At 44.6% G+C, this 19,354-nt stretch overlaps 1 protein-coding gene across 4 annotated transcripts in view; it reads right to left on the reverse strand.

Annotated features, from left to right (window-relative positions):
• Positions 1-617: 617 nt before the first annotated feature.
• The window catches only part of prickle2b (prickle homolog 2b), a 115,709-nt gene continuing 96,972 nt past the window's right edge, over positions 618-19,354 (reverse strand). For all 4 annotated transcript variants that reach the window (XM_050037288.1, XM_050037291.1, XM_050037289.1 and 1 more), the window contains 7 exons: positions 15,880-16,063; positions 9,132-9,245; positions 7,777-7,914; positions 5,069-5,272; positions 4,300-4,486; positions 2,361-3,239; positions 618-2,217 (listed from right to left, as the gene is read on the reverse strand). In XM_050037288.1, the coding sequence (XP_049893245.1) occupies positions 1,274-2,217; positions 2,361-3,239; positions 4,300-4,486; positions 5,069-5,272; positions 7,777-7,914; positions 9,132-9,245; positions 15,880-16,063 (2,650 nt within the window). In that variant the 3' untranslated portion in view covers positions 618-1,273. The remainder of the gene's footprint in view (positions 2,218-2,360; positions 3,240-4,299; positions 4,487-5,068; positions 5,273-7,776; positions 7,915-9,131; positions 9,246-15,879; positions 16,064-19,354) is intronic.

Consider the following 19,354-nt stretch of genomic DNA (forward strand, 5'->3'; position numbering starts at 1 on the left):
ATCCTTAAGGGAACATGAATATCTCTGCTGTATTGTATGGATTGCGACAGTTGTTAAGATATTTCCCTTAAAGCCACAAACAATATGAGGACGGTACAAGATGTTGTGCCAGTATTGCAGATTTTAAAAAATTTCAGAGAAGAAAAATGTTGACCTGCTATTGGTCCTACGGCAAAAGTTAAGTGATCACTGAAGTCATTACGATTCATCCTCTGGGCATCATGAATGTTCATCCAAATGTTGAGATATTTCAGTCTGGACCAACATGGTGGACCCACAGACTGCCATCCCTTGAGCAAAACTGGTAGCATGCCTTACATACTTACTTATCCCTGGACCTTTGTCAGCTGTTTCCAACTTGTATAGGCTGATGCAATAAACCACAACGTCAGTGGCATCCGTTTCCAGGACAATGGAGCTCTGTGTGTTCAAACGTGATGGCACCCATTACTGTCTAAAAACCCAGTGGAGGGTGACTCTCCTAATCAACCTCTACACCACATTGTCATTCATTTATGCATTTAACAGATGGAGAAGGTGACTGTTGCGCACTCTCGTGAACACCAGACACGTGTGGTCGTCCTCTGGAGAGAAACAGCAGCTGTCAGTCAAAAACACTCACTGAAATACTCCTTTATTCCAAATGCAGGACCAGGTCAGCCAAATAAAACATGCATAAGTTGTTTTTATCATTTTCTATCTCTACATCATAGATATTTAATACATAAATGATTCTATCCATACAAAATATAAAAATATGTGAGGCCTCATTTACAACCATATTTACATGGACTTCCTTAACTTAAGTGAAATTATTAATTCATTTATCTATGTACATACTATGAACTGAATACAATAGTACAGCATATCCTATATCTAAATCACATTGCATGAAAAGCTAAACTGTACCAAACCGACTACCTTGCACACTTGTTTGCCGCATTGAAATGAAGTTATGATTTTAAAAAAAGAAAAAAAATTGCACATCAGCTTTTGTTAAATGTTGTGACTTGATAGAACTGCGCATGTAAGTGTTAGCCTTAATACTCAGGAGATATTCCGAAACATTAAAATGAACAAACATGCAAACACTGTTGCTTTTTCACTGTTTACCGACTGTATTTCATCACTGACTTTCAATCACTTGATATTCAACACTCAACAACACTGAATAAATGGACTGTGAGTTTTATTTATTTTTTCGTTCCAGATGGAAGATGTTAGTGTACACAAGCTGGACAAAGAGTCATTTCCGTTGCCAGGCGACAGGATGTTAAGAGATAATGCAGTTCTTGCTTTTTCTGCGTTTGCGGGTGTGTAACTGCCCACTGCGGTTGGGTCCTCCGATCCCTGCGTTGTTGTACTTATGGACAAGCTCCTGGTTGCTGAGGTAGCGCAGCTGGATGGGTCTAGGGATCGGCTCACCCAGGAAGTAACCTTCATCCTCTGATTCGGAGGATGAAGAGCAAGTAGAGCACCAGCCATCATCATCATAATCATCCCAGGAGTATTGGTTCAAGCCAGTGCGTCGGCTGGCCCCAGGGTTCTGAAGAGTCAGGTCTGAAGTGGTTCTGGGGCACTGCCTGAAGGGTTGGGGCTGGTATCTTCCCCCTCCTCCTCCTATTCCGAACTGGTCCCTGGCGCTCCTTGGCGGCGGGAAACGGTCATAATCCTCACGGACACACAACTGCGGCCTTTCTTGAGGTCTCACCCTTCGCTCTGCCACCAAGTTAAGAGCGTTTTCTGAACGAGACCGACGGGATCTCCGGGAGCGGTGATGGTGGCGACGTCTCTGGGGAGTATCATCCGGAGCATCTATCCGGATACTGGCTCCCCTTCCACCACCGACACCACCCATCCTGCGCTCACTGATGGGTGGTAGGCGGGCAGCATTGGCACTGCTCACCAAACTTACCCTGTCCTCCTCCTGGAAGGTGAAGCCAGGTGGTAAATGATTCATACCCATACCCACACCCATGCCTGGGGGGTCGCAGTACTGCACCTGGTACTGGGAGGACCTGGGAGGATCCATTTCCATGTAGGGCTGATTAGCCGTGAGGCTGTGAATAGACTCAGAGCTACGAAACTGCACTGAGGAATTGAGGGTGTCCATGTTGCTTTTCTCTGACACGTTCATTCCAGAGTCTTTGCTCAGGTCTGGCATGGAGAAACGAGAAAGGTGCTCCTGACGCTTTCCTCCTCCATCTGCGGAGTTGCCTGCAGGGAAATCAAGTAGAAAAGAGTGTCAACTTTGCCTTTAATGTCATTCCATTAAGTTGAAGTAGATGCTTTAATACACAACTTCCCTTTGTCGTGCTAACATGGCCAAGCAAAGGTCTTACAGCTACCATTGTACCTACCTGTTGCATTGGACAGGGCCAGGGACTCCATGGATCCTCTTGGGGTCTGCTCCAGAGGGGTCAGTTGCTCTGTGAAGTTAAGTGCATTGATGGGGTTCCTGCTTCTTGCCACCTGGGTTGCCGCTGGAGGCCCCAACTCTCTGTCCCTTTGAAAGCCGTGCAAACTGATGGAACGCTTGTCAGAAGAGAAGCCGTTGTGGTGCTGAGAGCAATGGGACACTTCAGTGAAGCTCTTTTGGGTCCTCAGTTTGGGTGGATAGTACTCCTCAGGAGCTGGCTGTTGGAACCACATCTCATTCAGGGAGTGTCCCTTCATGGCTGAGATGGGTGGTCTCTTTAAACCTCCGTTTTCCTTGATCCTGTGATCCTGCTGTTGATTATTCGGACCAGAGCAGGCGGGGTTATAGGCAGTCCTGACATTGCACTGGCTGAGGAGCTGGAGAGGGGTGGGGTTGGCAACTGGGTCTGACTGGGATTCATAATCATAGCCATCACCTGCTTGTTCTTGGTTCTGCCAGGCAGGTGGCTCGCGAGTCAAACTGGGCGTTTGGCTGGAGAGACTCAGAAGATCCATTTGTAAAGACAGAGGGTCTACCTCCCCTGAAAATCTCTCAGTCTGAACTCCACCTCCTCCACTCTTCCCTGCCTTGGAGCTGCGTCTGGACTCTCTGGTGGAGCGAGCGCTTTGGAAGGCCGAATCCGAGGAGTCCGAGCCATTGGGCTCCTCCCCGAGACTGCAGGAGCGTGAGCAGAAGATTTGACCTTGCTTGGGCAAGAAAGGCCGACCCAGCAGAGAGCGTTTACAGCGGGCGCAGCAAAAGCAGCCCTCAGTGGCGTGCCAGTGCTGCCCATCATATGTCATCTGGCCTTGGTCAATGCCTGTGGGAAAGACACACATGGGTTTATGTAAAATGACAGGGGCCTTGTGTACAAATGCACCATTAAATTACAAAGCTTTATCAAAGAGCTTGAAATTAAATGTTTAATGTCTTTATTTAAAATGCTGTTTTATGTGCAAATAGTGGCATATTACAAGCTGCTTGTTGAGCTAGAAAATGGAGCTGGAGGCTGTAACTTAACTGCGCCTCGGGGCAAACTCATTATGGAGCTTTCCCAGCATTGTATAAACACATTGCATTTTGAGTATGCTTGCAGTTGATGCAGGAGGGGGGAAGAAAACCAGCTATTTGCTAATGGCTGCCATCTGGTTCCAGCATGTTTTCTGATGGTTTCAATTTATAATCAGTTGTGTTTTTTAGCCAAATACTTTTCTATATCCTGTCTAACAAATAATTACAGAGCAAATTTGTTGAGAGGTATGTGCCAAAATCACACCTGGGCATCCTGTCGGGGGATACACACACACACGCAGAGTTTTAACAGGAGGTGGCGTGGGGCCAAGAGGTGCTAATATGAAGTTTTCCCGCTGAAAAATACCCCAGTTTCTCCTCTCAGTGGGTTTGCTTCTGACACTACAAGTTGTGAGATGTTTAAATTAGCATATATCTGATGCCTGGTGAATGTGTCTGTAAAAAAAAAAACAGATTCTGAAAAGTATCTTGATGCAGTCATGCCTTTGCCCCAGGTGGGGTTCACGCTGCATGATATATGCTATATATATTTCTGCGGTCAGTAAGCTGAGGTGTGTGCGCTCCTCTGCTATGTGCCCGTGCTCCAAAAGCCTGACCATGACGTCATTCAGTGACAAACTGCTAAAAACCAGGCCACATCCTTTCTACTGTAGCTCTTTTCTCATCTGTGTTACTCGTTGCTAAAAAATGAGGTCACCCTTTCACACTTAAAAAAAACCTGCAGCCCAATAATGGTTGACTTAATTTTTCCATGTACCATGTATCTAGCATCAGATTTTTTTCCATTTACATGACCTGTTGGTGATTAATGCAGTTTGTATGAACAGTGATAGATGCCAGCAGCATACCAATGTGTTCCCCACAGGAGTCACAGTACTCAGCGTAGAGGGACTCGAAGCAGGAGCAGCAGTAGGGCCGTCCCTCCTTCATGATGTAGCGCTGGCCCCCCAGCACAGTCTCGCACTCGAAACAGCAGAAGTGCTTCATGTGCCAGTGACGCCCCTCTGCCTCAGTGCACTCGTCCGCAAGGATGATCTAAGAAAGGAGAGATAAGAAAGAGTATCGTTTATCATGGGTCCTCAGAGGTAAAACCTCGGTTGGGTTATTACTGCGCGCTGAATGACAGGACAAAGGCTCGCCCTCCCTCCCCCTCCATACGCACCACTTTCCCCTCTGCAGCTTAGTACTCTTAGATCATCCTCTTTGTCACTGACTTGTGTAGGAGGCTAATGTGTGTGGGGACTTGGTGAAATCTAGATGGTGCATTTACTTTTAATTACGCTGCTGTTAAAACACCAGGGTGCCTTTTAAGTAGTAACTGTGTCCTTGTCCCCATTTGCAGGGAGTGTAAGTCAGTGCTAATGGTTGGGAGATCAGGATATTGAGAGCCGACCCCATTAGACCAGAAAAACCCTTGCATGTGTTAACTGTGACAGTGTGTGTTGGGAAGCTTCTGAGCGTCATATGACAGCATGTGCAAAATCTGTGTGTAAACGCTTATTAGATAGCCCTACCAATACCGTCCCACATTACAGGCACAGTATTATCCGTGATAAGTGTGTCAACACATGATCACTTATGTGCAGGCGTGTGTGCGTGCATGTGATGGGCATCTACCTCATCACAGGCTGTGCAGCGCGGCTTGAGCCTCTCAGCGTGGTGCCGGCCGCAGTAGATCTTCCCATCCTGGTAGAAGTAGATGAGGTCCACCAGGAGCTCGTTGCACATGCTGCACACGAAGCAGGCTGGATGCCAACACACGCTGTGACCTGCCCGTGATGCGAATACAGCAATGTCGCCACCATTTATCTGGCCTCCGCACTAAAAAAAAGGAAGAAGAGGAAAAGAGTTCTTGAGTAACTGGTTGTCACCATACAGCTTTTATCAGTACTTGATATGACTTAGATCTCACTTTTTTTCTCCAATACCAATTCTGATACCTAAACTTAGAGTAGTGGCTGATACCAAATACAAATTCTATAACTGCGCTACTCTTTGTAGTTTGACTTGAGATCTGTACACCTGGGCACCCAGTGGCCACGTGGTGGAGCGTTCCTGCTCCCTATTTTTCCTGTCTGCCTCTTAGTGCTTTGATGCGCCAGTCCAATGGTCGGCGTGTCATTCTTTATCTGTCTGTCAGCGCCTCGTGCCCTTTTGTGCTGCGTCCCAGACCATTTCAACACTAACTGTGTCAAATGTGCTAACTGGCTAACTTGCGTCTTGAATCCACCCTGTCAGTTTTTGGGTTTCCTATCTTTGAATGACAAAACAGACTACTGCCGCCTGCTGGTTTGGGGTGTTATCTACACCCAAACAGGCGCAGAACTTGCTTGATGGTTGGCTGTCGGCTGTTGTCTTTTTGTTGTGCTCAAGTGCAACTTTTTGGCTGAGACACAGGTGAGATGAGGTGACTCAACAGCTGGCCTTTGTCGCCACTACTTCTTTGATGTCAGTTTGGTGGGTCTTGGTGTTTACACTGTCAATGTCTACTAAAGGCAAAATGCAAAACCAGAAAATGAGACAAAACAACACCAACATTCTTTAAAAGGTTTGTGTAACTCTATAATAACAACTTTTACCCTAATTACTCTCGAAAACCTTTTGGTTCCTCTGTGAGGAAAGGATATCAGAGGGCACCATCTTGAAACACAGTATGGTATCAGTACTTCCTTATTGTGAAGTAATACCTGTCTAAAACAGGTTGATGGGCTACCAGAGACAGGAAGTGTGACTTGATAGAAAGGAATGGTGGGGTTGTTGGACAATTTATGTTGACTTAATAGGTCTGTAAAATGCTAGAAAATAGTGAAACATACCCTTCACAACTTCCTTAGACTCAAAGTCATGTGTTCATATTGCTTGTTTTGTCTGACTAACAGCCAAAACCCCAGAAATTCACATAATACAAATCAAAGCAGCACATCCTCATGAATGCGAAGCTGGAATTTGAGGATACTACAACTGAAGATGCATAGTTTTCCAAGAAGTACCATCTTTCCATGAAGTTTGCCTGCCCATTTCCTGGGATCTTCAATAAGATCCGTATTGGTGCTGATACAGATCAAGTGTATTGGATTGGTGATTCTCTGTCTCCAACAAAATTTGGCGTGAAAACTGAACTAAACTGAGAGCACGAGGGTGTGTTGACATGTGTGGCCGAGGAGGGCAGCCACAGACACTGAGAGGAAGTTGAATTACTGCTGGAGGACGTTGGCGGGGCAAAGGCGAAAATAAAAACTGAGTGATATATGGGAGGATAGAAGGGAGAGCGAGATCAGCACGGAGGTGTAAAGGTAGAGAAGCCGGAAAGATAAACGAGAGGGAGTGCTAAGGAGGCAGGGGGGAAAGGTCGGGTAGGCAAAGTAGATTTAGAGGGGTGGGAAGATGGAGACGAAGCGAGAGTTACAATCAGGTTATCTAACTGGAACGCAGCCTACTGCTGAAAGGAGGCCAAAGGGAAGGGGGGATTCAATCAATACACACTCTCCCAACAATCTGCTCCCTCATCGTGTGTGTGTGTGTGTGTGTGTGTGTGTGTGTGTCTGCTGAATGAACACAAGCTATAAAGCAGCTATACACCGGGGGCACCAACACAACAGAGAGTGGCTCCATTTTGCTTGAGTTGTACGCACAGTAACAAATGACTAGTGGATGCTGAAGTGCGCTGGTTCATTGTTAAAAGAACACTCTCCATTGCACTCTGTACTCCCGTAAGACCACTACAAGAATAGATGTAAACAACACATTAAATATTTGATGGGACAGGAGGTACTACTGAAACACAGGAGGAGTTAGAGCAGGTTTAACTGTAGCTTAGTTCTCCGAAGTCTTATGTAAGGCTATGTTTTAAGACAAACAAACTGTTGACATTACTTGTTTGTCTTACACAAATATTATGTTGACAGCTATTATGGCAGAGGGGGAACTGAGACATGACATACACATGCAACACCTCAGGATCCTCTCATGAACAACACTTTGAGGTGAGACTTGACAAGGTCACAATGTTGTTATAAAAGCAGATTCTCTGCCCTTTATATGTCAACATGAAACACCTCTCATACATCATTACAAAGACCCGAAATGCCAGCAGGCTGTTCCGTATGTCTGTCACACAATTCATTGCTTTCATTCCACCGGCCACATGACACACCTTTGAACCCGACACACTTAATTTGCTCATGTCACGGGATGCGACACAGAAATGACATTTAGAAGTGAGACGATGGGCGGCTCTCAGATCATCTTTGATCTCTTCATGTCTCTTGCCTGCTCGGGGGGAAGCAGTACAAAAATGTATGTTTTTTGATATTTCTTTCAGCTACCTGTTCGCAGATTGCTCCCGTCATCGTCACGGGGAACGGACGGACGTTGCCGCGGCCCAGGTTCTCCCGTTTCCGTTGGTTACTGAAGAGCTTCAGTTCTCGCTTTTCCTCGTCATCCAGACCATTACAGTAGCGTACCTAGAAACACAAACACACACACATACACATATACACATTTGTAAATATTGATCTGTTGCGCAAACACGGTGAGTTTATGATGGTCTGTGTTTTTTAAACGCATATAGCATTGTCAAACTTGTCAAACTTGTTATTGTTGCTGCAATAAAAGGCAGCACTTATTTTGAGTCACTAGTGATAGCAGTTCATGATGAAGACAATTTTATTAATACTGAATGATGTTATTTCAGCCAAGAGTTCTCCCAGTTGGCTCCACAGAGGAGGGTGAACATGCTTTTTCTATCAGAGTTTCATTATTTCCATTATTTTCCATTTTTAGAAACGGAGATAGGTTCCATCTATTTTCTGAGTCAATTGTGAGTCACTGTTTGCATTGATTCAAATACGTCTGGTGTCGTGCTCATCAACACCATCCAATTAAAGCTAAATAGATGGGGTGACATCATCTTCCTACATCACTAGCTAGCTACGCAGCTACAGTCATGGAGAGCTGCAGAAAAACGGCCACAAAATAGAAACAAGTGTGGATGAGACATAGCTTTAGGAGTTGCTGTGAGCTGACTTACAGAAACAACAATTATTACATTGGCATGATAAAAAATATCAAGATAACTTTTGCCATTTTGCCTTTCATGGAAAAGCTGACAATATAGTGGCAGACATGAAATAATAAGAGCGAGGGAGGTATGACATGCAACAAGGGTCTGCAGCTGTGGACTCTTAATGTTGCAGCTATGTGGTATGCATCTAAACTGTTCGGTGACCTCATGCTCACAAAAACATTAATTAACTGCTCTTGGCAACCGCTATCGCTGCGTCCCTGATTTCATTCCCTGCAAAACAAAATAAGCACCTTCTAAAACAGAAATTGGCCAACATGCTCATGAAGTTACACTGAAGAGTGAAGTGAAAAAAGATGGCACCAGCAGATCTTCTTAGTGACACTACCACATGTTTATGGCAATCACACTAATGTCTCAACATTAATTGTGGTTTATCTATGTAAACCACTTAAACAGGAAGCAACACACACACAAACACCTTGCTATCTCTTTCCTGTCCATTAAGAAGACAGACTTCAGACTTTTTTTTTCTGTTCGTCTTCTCCCCTCTCTTATCTCTGTATCGCCCTGAGGGAGGGGAGGGAGGGAGGGGTAGATAGATGGATGGGTGGACGGATGGAGGTGGTGGGGGAGGGGGTCAGATTGGACTCTCACCTCATTGTCGTGGGGCGGGAGCTGATGGAGCAGCTGTTTGATGCGGTATTTCTCTCCAGGGCTGTTCACATAGGGCACCTTGTCCTCGGGCAGGGAGCTGTAGTACTGGTGGACCTGAGACAGAGACGGAGATGAGGAGTGGGTGAGAGTGACGAACAACAAAATACCTGTAACATGTAAACTAGCTAACAAACCCAAATACACATGAGCTGCAGCCAGTCAGTAAAGCTCTCTGTTACTGTTTTTGATTTATTATTTAGTCTATTAAATATCACAAAATGTCAAGAGCTCCCAAACTCTCTCTTCCAAATGCTTATTTTGTCTGTACAACAGTCACGGATACAGATTATAAGGATGTGAGAAAGAGAAAAACTACAAATCTTCATTTAGAGAAGCTACAACCTGCACGTTTCTATTTGATAAATTACACAAAATGGTTAAATTATTATTCCAGTGCTGTCTATTACTCATTTCAGCACTTAAAAAAGGTACAACTGTGCAGAGACAAAATTAACAGGATCCACAACCTGGAGTGACCAACACACACACACACACACACACACACACACACACACACACACACACACTTAAAATCACTTTGATTTATGGCCCTCCAGCGGAGACTTAATGGAACCTCACCTCTCTATCTTTGCACATTGACACGGGAATGTATTGCTGACCTGTCAAATGTGCACACGCACTCACGCGCACACATGATTACCGCGCAGGAATGTATGCGACAGCAGGATTAATGCTAATCTGGCTATTTCAAATTGCTATAAACATTCCTTACATTACAGCGGTAGACAATGAGTGTCATCTCCGGGTTATTTATTGCAGTCTTTTTTATTACACTGTAACGGGGGGCTGGGGTATTACAGGGGTCAGGCGGTCATATATGAATGTGACTGGAGGGGGTGCAAACCATGAAAGCCACAGAATTTAAAATGGAGATTTGATGGAGAAAGAGGAGGAGGATGAGAGGTGTGGTGAGGGGAATAAAAATGAAAATGTTAGATGGATGAGGAGGGAGTAAAAGTAGAAGGATGGCCATGATAAAATTTGGTTAAATAATGGAAACAAAAACAAAACAGCAGAAAACATAATGAATATAGAGAGAGACAACATGATCGATTCCTGCTGACGAGGTCAGGCCAATCTTAATGACCTATCTGTCTACAGAATGGATCTACTGACTAGAAGCCATCAGCTTTGTCCTTGGCAATAACACCGACTCTGTCACACAAAAACAGATTAACTTGAACAACGCAGACATGTGTTGGTACAGAGGGACCAAAATTGAAAATATACCTTTAAAAAACTCTTATATCTAAAAGTTTAATTGTCCTGATGCTGCTGTGTCACAGTCTACAAACATGTTTGTTGTTGATGATGAATTTACAGCAGAACCTCTTGTTGTAAGTGTAACCTAATTCCTTCTGCCCTGCTTTTGTTGGCTTCCACCAGTGTTGGCGAGGGACACGGGATCCGTGTCCAGCAGCATGGCTCGGGAAGCCAAGGGGGATCTCAGGATAGTCCATGAAAGACTGACTGTGGTCAAGCACTGATAAATCACACAGTGCCTATGCTTCCAGATGCGCACACACACACACACACACACACACACACACACACACACACACACACACACACACACACGCACACACACACACACACACAGCTAATGATAAATTACGAAACAGGGTTCCAACAACAACAGGGTTACAATCTGGAGGTGAAAGGCACGTTGCCCCGAGGAAAAGATCTAAAGACAGATACACACACGCACGCTTACATGCACATAATGGACACAGTCACAGTGAGAGCCAGGAGGAGCAGCTTGTGATAATAACTGTAATCGAAAGCAGACGAAACTAAAGACAGGGCAGAATTTCTAACTGTACCGAAAGGAGTGTTTTTAAAAGCTAAAGCAAATGGTAGGACTGAGGCAACTGAGTGACAAGAGCGATCGCTTCACACAGCTGGTTTCTATTGCTGTTAATGGCCAGACAGCCAGAGGAAAAGACACCACCAGGCACCAGTCTAACATTCTCTCAACAAGCCACTTTACAGTGGTTAGTGGACATTGATATTATATTGTTGAGAAAACACTGGTAGCTACAGCCAAACATGGTGGGAAAAGATGGTGTTTTCATAAGTGAAGTGAGCTGATTTAATGACCATGTTTTGGTTCTCTGTCCTTCTCTTCTCACGTCTTTGCTGAGTTGTGCCCACGGCTCAGCACTGCAGTCAGCACAGTTGTGGGAGAAAATTCAATGTGTTCGGAAGTTAAAAGGCCTGAGATTGGTTAATTAAGCACGAAAGGGAAGCTATACTGAATGTACTAAAAGTCTACAGCCCAGCTGGCAGTTCTGTGAAGTTGTATTTAGGACAGCAATGTGACTGCCCCCTGAAAGTTGGAAGTCTGAATCATCAGTCAGAGACCCGTCATTCGACTGAGATTCCATCATGTTGAGTTTTTTTTTTTTGTCAGTCAGTGAGCAGTGTACTCTTGGGGATGTTTCAGTCCCCAGATTTAGCTGCAGAGTGAGCGCTCCTCGCTTTAATGCTGCTCTTTAGCACAGGTAGCTGCAGACACAGAGACAGCTGCCCGAAGGACTAGAGGCTTTGTACGGACAGGCTCGCAGTTATTGTTGTCTTCTGCCTTCTGCTTAGAAATGGTGAATTTACAGCACACAGCAACATAATACGATGCAGTCTCTGGCGTTTGTTTGATATCTAGTGTTAGTGACGTTAGCATGGTTAGCTTGTTTACTATATTATGTGAACATCACTGTCACACTGAACGTCCCCCTGAACCCCATTCAAACTCTCACACTCTATATGGGGACAAAAACGAATAGTTGAATATTTGTGCTGAACGGCAAAATCTGAATCGACTGACATAATTCTGAGGCAGGTGCAGCCCTAAACATTAGCATGCTAAAATACTCACTATTATTAAATTGTGGTGCTAGAGGAAGAGGCAGAGGATCACGTGAGTCACTGGACCTTTGCAGAGCACCCCCCAAGGATTATGGCAAGTTTTTTTGTGTTCCCTTGCAGTATGTTTTGCATTATTCATTCATTCATTTTCAGTAGTATCCTGGTACAGCGTTGCAGGGGGCCGGGGCCTATCTCAGCTGTCACTGGGCGAGAGGCTGCATCACAGGCTGTCACAGGGCTGACACATAGAGACAGACAACCACTCATGCTGACATTTACACCCACGGGCAACTTAAAGTCAGCTATGAACCTAACTTGCACATCTTTGGACTGTGTGTGCAAACTCCACACACAAGGGTGGATTCATACCAGGAACCCTCTTGCAGTGAGGTGACAGTGCTAACCACTGCAACACCATCTTTTGCCTTCTCTACCAATAAATATAGAATTTCCCTTCTTCCATTCCTTCTGAGCCATATGTCTATTTCTGCTCAGCTGCTCCCAGCGCAACGCCCCAGTGTGGATCAGCTCATTGAATTTTAATTTGAACTGGGCATTAAGTATGCTGATAGAGTACTACTGCTCAATATGCATGTTTAAGTAATTAGTGAAAGTAAACTTAAAACAAATTGGGCCGCCTGTCCTCAGCTTATGTGTAACTTTAGACCGTGGCAAGATGAAATGACAATGTTGCATGGTAACGCAAAATTATTCCAAGAGAATGCAAAGAATTGCAAGGTATCACAAAATTTAATGCGGGATAATAAAAAAAAAAAAACCTTAGGTGGCTCTTTACACTTAATCCTCTGGGGACCATGAATATCTGTTAAAAAATTAATGTCAGTTCATCCATTAGTTGTTAAGATATTTTAGTCTGGGTTAGGGTTAAGACATTTTCATCTCTTGAACCATGCTGCGAGCATGGACAAAAATTAGTTTGATTAATTTTCAACAGATCTAGTCTGACATGATCATTTAGTGGTGTGTGAAAGCATTTTTATAGCTCTATCATTTATCTCCCATTCACAGCTACTGGCTGTAATCAGGTCAGGGGCTGACAGTTTTCTTGGTCCTTGAACTCGGACGGGAATGAGTCTAATTGTATTTAGGTCCATTTTGGAACAGGTCAGGCCTCAGGTCCCTTTCAGACTGGCTCGTAATTTATCCACATCAAAGATGTGGGTCTCTCAGAACCTGGAAACACCTCTAGCTTGCATGAATAACCTTGAAGTCAATTTCCATTCAAATATCCTGCATGTTAACCGCCTGAAAAAGCAGACTTGATGCTCAAATGCAAATTTAAATCAGATCCTGGTACATGCTGAGTAGCATCTGCACATTAGACTGCAGCTCTCGCTACGTGATGGAGAAAAACATAAAATAAAACACCAGATACAGGCCAATGCTGAGTAACATTCTTGGCCTTGAAAAGCTGTAACTTGGCAACATTGGAGAATTTTATTTGAGAAGGATGGAGAGAGGAGAGCAAGAGGAGAGAATATTGGCAGGCCCCCCTTCACACTGCAGCTCAATAACATCTCCTCAGCACACTCAGTAATGGCCGAGTTTGGTGATAAAAATTCATATTCTTTTTATGAGTCTGTATTTCAGCGACTGTTGACAGAATTGCGAACACACACTGCAGAGTTAAACATTCCAAAGTAAGTGCTGAGCTATCCCTCATAATCCTCAGATATATCTGATTGAATACTGCAGTCCTGGTCTGAAATCTCTCGTTACAGAGTAGTGACTTTACACCACTGCTGGCTGAATAGCAGCCTCATACACAGCCTGGCTCCCTACGGGGTAACCTAAACCCACAGTTTAGATCCTGGAGATTAGCTTTGTGTTTACCATCTCCCTCTATTCTCACTCTGTCTCTACCTCGTGCAGAGGAAGGCCGGGTGTTGAAAAGCCCCACATCAGGCGTACTTCCGCTCCTCCGTGAGAGGTCACACAACATGTTTCCACAGCTTGAATGACTTGGACGTCAAGTTGGGGAAAATAGAATTAACTGTAGCGAATGCACACTTTTCATCTAGGCTGTTAGAAATGCTCTAAATCGTCACAAGTTTTCCACAAAATACAAAAATAGCCAATAATTTTCAAGGTCGTTTAGTATTGTGCTCATGCTACACTGCACAGTCCAGTTTTCATTTAACCCGACTGTTCCTGAGGTCCTATCACCGCCAGACGAGAACCTAATTGACTTCAGGGTTAGATGTGTGACCCTGGAGGGGGATGAAAAATAGCCGCGCTCAGTGCTCGGAGGTGAAAACAGGGGGCTGTGCTAATATTGTATTGACCAGTTCATTGCTTTCAGCTCATCAACAAAATGAAACCAGCTTCCATAAACGCTTCTATTGTCCTATAAAACTGGGAACCCTCCCACATGTGCACACCTATGGTTCAGTGAGTATAGTAAAAGGGGATTTTCTTCAACATGCATGGGACCATTTAATGCGTTTGTGTATTACTCAGGCTTAGCTTAGCTGCCGTGAGGGCGATGAAACCCAATTTGAACATGTTTTCGGGCGGTGTGAATTGGAGATTAATTTGACTGCTGGAGCCACACGATCCTTGTTATCCATTAGCCTGCAGAAGGAGCAGTCAGCATAACTGGTGAGCTATCATATAGTGAGGTGCAGCTCTAACTGAACAATTACAGAATACAGGCATGAGGTGTTACATGATACACAGGAACTTTCATTAGGTTAACACTCTACTGGGATGTTTGAAATTATATAACTGAAATCTGTCCTTGCGTATAACTGGAATCCCCCCCTCCGTTTTTGGCTTTACATCCACACTAAAATGTTTTACACCTCTTTACATGTGTATAAATTTGAACTCCCTGAACTCGCATTGTAGTGTGTACGGTGAAATCAGAGCTTTTTGATGATTGTGACTGTTATGTGACTCTCTTTATCATTTGATCCGTTCCTAACACCTGCTGTTGGAAGACAAACAAACACTAACAAGCCTCAAATGCTTAAAATGAACCATTTTCTTGACTCTTAAGGTGTATTCACACCAAATCAGGCTTTGCAGTGATTACCCACGGGGCTGTGCAGCGGTGTGGGAGTGTCACTTAAATGGCGCATTTGTGGGGGAGTGGAGGGGGGACAGAATGCCAATCTCACCATTTTTGCAACTGCGGATTTGTCTTCAGTTAGTTTGTTTGTGATGGCTTAAAAAATCTGAGAAATTTGTTTTGATTATGATTTCTGTAACATCTTTGCTGATACAAAAGACCTGCTTATGCACACACACACAAACAAAGCTAGTACACATGAGCTGTACTTTATTTCTTTTACTTAATATAATATTTAACGACAGTCTGAGTCTTCCGGTCTCTTCACCGGTTATGTGATTGGCCATCACAGCATGACATCGGTTTGAGTTTCTCCAAAAGTTGATTCTGTTTCAACTTTTTGCTTCAAGCTGCTGCATTTTTCTTACCGTCCCCCGTGGCCCCACTGCTGCAGCCTAGATGTACTAGCCACATTAAAATGAATGGGAAGAGTGGCATTTTTACAGCACGTCATTTGGTGTGAATGCAGTCTAAGTGCGGGCAGTCAAAGTTTCTGGTGTGGATGCAAAATTTGGGCACACAAACTGCATATTCAGATTTATTCACACCACAGCAGGTAAGGCATGAAGGTTGGGTCACTATGTGATGCCTACAATCCAGCTTGATTGCCAACAGCTGACAAAACTGCACAAGATGTCTGACATTAACCTCGGTAGTGCCGTCCAGTGTGACTGTGAGGTGGCCCAGATGAGTGTAAGATGCCAATACCTGCTCAGGTTTGAGTCCAGGTGGAACCCAGGCGTACTCCTCCAGGGCACAGCCGGAGTCGTCGTCCGAGGTGGAGTTCCTCTGGAAGTCGTACATCAGCTTGGTGACCGTCTTCTCCATCTCTACAGGCATGGCTGTCACAGCATGCTCCTCACGGCGACACTTACAGTGCACACAGATCTTCCTACCATGGAAAAACACAGAGAAAGAGCATCTGTCAAGCCAGGGTCGTATGTAGACTACACTTTTGTTCAACAGGCATACATTAATAAAAGGCTTAATGGAGTAAGAGAATTGAAAGCTGTTGTTATTTGACCTCCTAAATGACACTGTTGAAAAGTGTGATTTGTGGCTTGCAAATAGCTTTCTTACACTTAAACTCATTATACCTCAGAATACACCACTGTTAGAGTGAAAACAAACCTTCAGTTTAATAAATCACTGTGTAAACAGAGATACATTTGGGCTGATAGAGTTTCAACAGAAACAAGACGTCATACTGCAGTTGCTGTTTGGGCCTCTGAAGCTGCCATTAATCACAGAAAATAAAAATAACCCAAATTGCTTCTTTCAAAGGCAACCTCAGACTACCTGTGAAAAAAGGAAAATCTGTCACCCAACCTTGTCTGTAGACATAATAAAGTAAAAATATGTGAAACTCTTGACTTTTGTTCAAAACCGCATGGAGTCTGTTTGCCGAACCTCTACCCGTAAAGCATGTGAACTCCATTAAGTTCAGAGGTCAAGGTTTCCCACTGCAGCTCTCACAGTAAAATGAAGGTACCACAAATACAATGCTCAACAATCCTCCGGGGTTCCAAGAACAAGGATATAATCACAAACAGGCTATGGAAATTAGCAGAATACAGCCAATGACAGTGATGGAAAGCAGCACTGTACAAACACACTAACACACACACACACTCCCCTATGCACAAGGTTAGCAAGAAACACTAGCAGATGCTTAGCCAGGACAGTGCTCCACTCTCATTAGTCAGGCAGACCCACCCAGCTATAAAATGGAAAGTATCCATGTGTGACTTTCCACAGAAAAGATGGTTGGGAGTTATTTGACGCTGACACTCCTCCTGCTTGCTGCTCTTTCATCTCCAGTAGTGTCCAGAGAGTAATAAAGAGACTTGTTATATTTCATAGACTCAAACAACTATTCTGGAGTGTTGTTTTACAAAATATTGGGATTAAGAGACAGGAATTACTCCTTGGAGAATGACGCCATGCCTGTGAGACGTCTCACAAAAAGCCAAAAGGGATGTGGGTTTAATTCCTGAATGCATGAATTAAAATTAAAATATAGGCCACCTTCGCCAGGTCTGTGCTCGGATCCGGAGGGAGAAGACACTGCTTACATACAGATTCCCGTGTCCTTGACAGCTATAAGCTCCTGCATGAAGAGAAAACTCAGGGTGGCCAGAAGGTTGCATCCCACTAACCCTTTCTACCCCTCAGGCGGCCAAACCAGGGAGACAATCCCATTACCTTCCCAGACGGACGCCTGCTCGTCTGACAGACAGCCCTATGGAGGAGCTTAAGGACACTGAGGACACTGTTTGACAGACTGACAGCTTGGCCGGCTGAGGATCTGTTAGTATAAAGTGCTTGGAGCGCAGACAGCACCATGTGGAGAGCTGGCCAAGTCTCACCTTGTCTCCTGTTCAAAGGAACACTTCTTGTCCAAGGGTTGAGTCTTGCTTAACAAAGCACTTCAGTCTGTTTGGCTGAGCGCTGATGGATTTTGATGATAGAACGGACACTGGAAATACTTGTCGCTCTCTAAGCAAAACATCCCACTGACATGCCACAACGTGTGATCCTTAGAAAGAAAACTTACAAAAATATAGGCCTAAAGTTGAATTCTCCATCACCACTTGAGATTCTTTGCCATCCGCCAGGAACCTAACAGCCTATTACTGTCAGCTCCAGCTTTCAACGCCGCCCTGCAGAGAGGCAGACCTCTGCAACTTCTGCGGTCATTGTGGTAGGGCAGGCAACAGGCTTCACAAACTGACTCCATGAATATTACGCAAAAAGTGGCCAGATATCGTCATAAATATTAATGTTATGATAAACAGAGCAGTGATACAGCTCAGCCAGACGAAGTCATCAAGCAGCTGTCAAGCAGGCTGACTGGTAAATCCCCGTCCCAGCGGCATGATGCTATAGCCAGGGGCGACACAGCTTGCCTCATTACAACCCAGCACCTTCACCATCATTACTAATTTAGGGCTGATTAACTGGCTGACACACACAAAGACGCGTGCATCCACAACAACACACACTGGCAGAGAGGATGATGATTGAAAGTGAAAGACAAAGACACCAAAGGTGAAGACAGAGAGGATTAAGCTCGTACGGACACCTCTTCCAGTCTTCTGACATTCTGCCAGGTGGTTATTTCTGCCTTGGGGTGAGGAGGGACTCTTGGAGATAAGAGTATACAAATAGCCAGAGCTGAAGGAAAGCATTTCACACTGCATTCCTTCTGAAAGGACACACTTTAACGTCCCTGCCCCGCACTCTGCCTGTACAGTCTCTGTGGGGTTCAGTCTGAAGGCAGAGACTTGATGGAGAAATGCACCTCTTCGACCCATTCTCTCAATCCAGATGTGCAATGATGACCTTCTCTTCAGTGATTCACCTCGCAAACATCTGATCTCCCCACATCAGCGCTGGCAGAGACACTGCAGGCCTACAGGGGCCTGTTGCTCCTTCCCTCCCCTTCTATCCTCATGATTTACGACACGCTTCATGCACATGCCTGGGATTTCCCCTCTGCGGAAACTTAATCCCCGAGCTTCCCCTTGTAATCTACATGATTTCAATTAGGGGAGATTTGGCGACTTTGGTAATACAAGTCAAGTGCATCACTGACGCCTCATAAATGACTGCGAGGTAAAGAGAAGGAAGTTAAAAGGCTTGTTCTTTAGTCAAACGTGACCGGGCTTTCATCCCCCGGGAGATGTAAATGCTGATGTATCACTGGTCGGTTGGAGTGTGAGGTTTGTTCAAGACTTGGGGGGTATTGTTGTTGGATAGTAATCCCTGTGACCATGATGTCAGTGGACAATGATTCACCGTGTCGGGTTAATTATCATCGGCTTGCTCCTCTAGATTAGCCTGTAACCCTGGTAACGTGTAGTTTTAATGCGTAACTAGAGTCTGTTAGGCCCCTCTGACAGTTACATAGACTTTGTTCAACTACTTTAGGGCACTGCTGCAAGATCTTCAGCAAGCAAGTTTGGCCAAACAAGCTGTCTTAAAACTCGGATCAACTGTAGCATTTTAGTAAATGTGCTTCAAAGCAAAAGTTGTTTAAAAACTACAGTTCCGATATCAATACTCGGAAATGCCTCCGATACTGCCTGGATTGGGTATGGGTGAGTATGCAAGTCTATACCCCAATCTGATACCACTTAATTTATCAATAAACTTTAAAGTAGTTTAACAGCCGGTCAAA

The sequence above is a fragment of the Epinephelus moara genome, chromosome 24 (genome assembly GCF_006386435.1).
Source record: "Epinephelus moara isolate mb chromosome 24, YSFRI_EMoa_1.0, whole genome shotgun sequence".
Lineage (NCBI taxonomy): Eukaryota > Metazoa > Chordata > Actinopteri > Perciformes > Serranidae > Epinephelus > Epinephelus moara.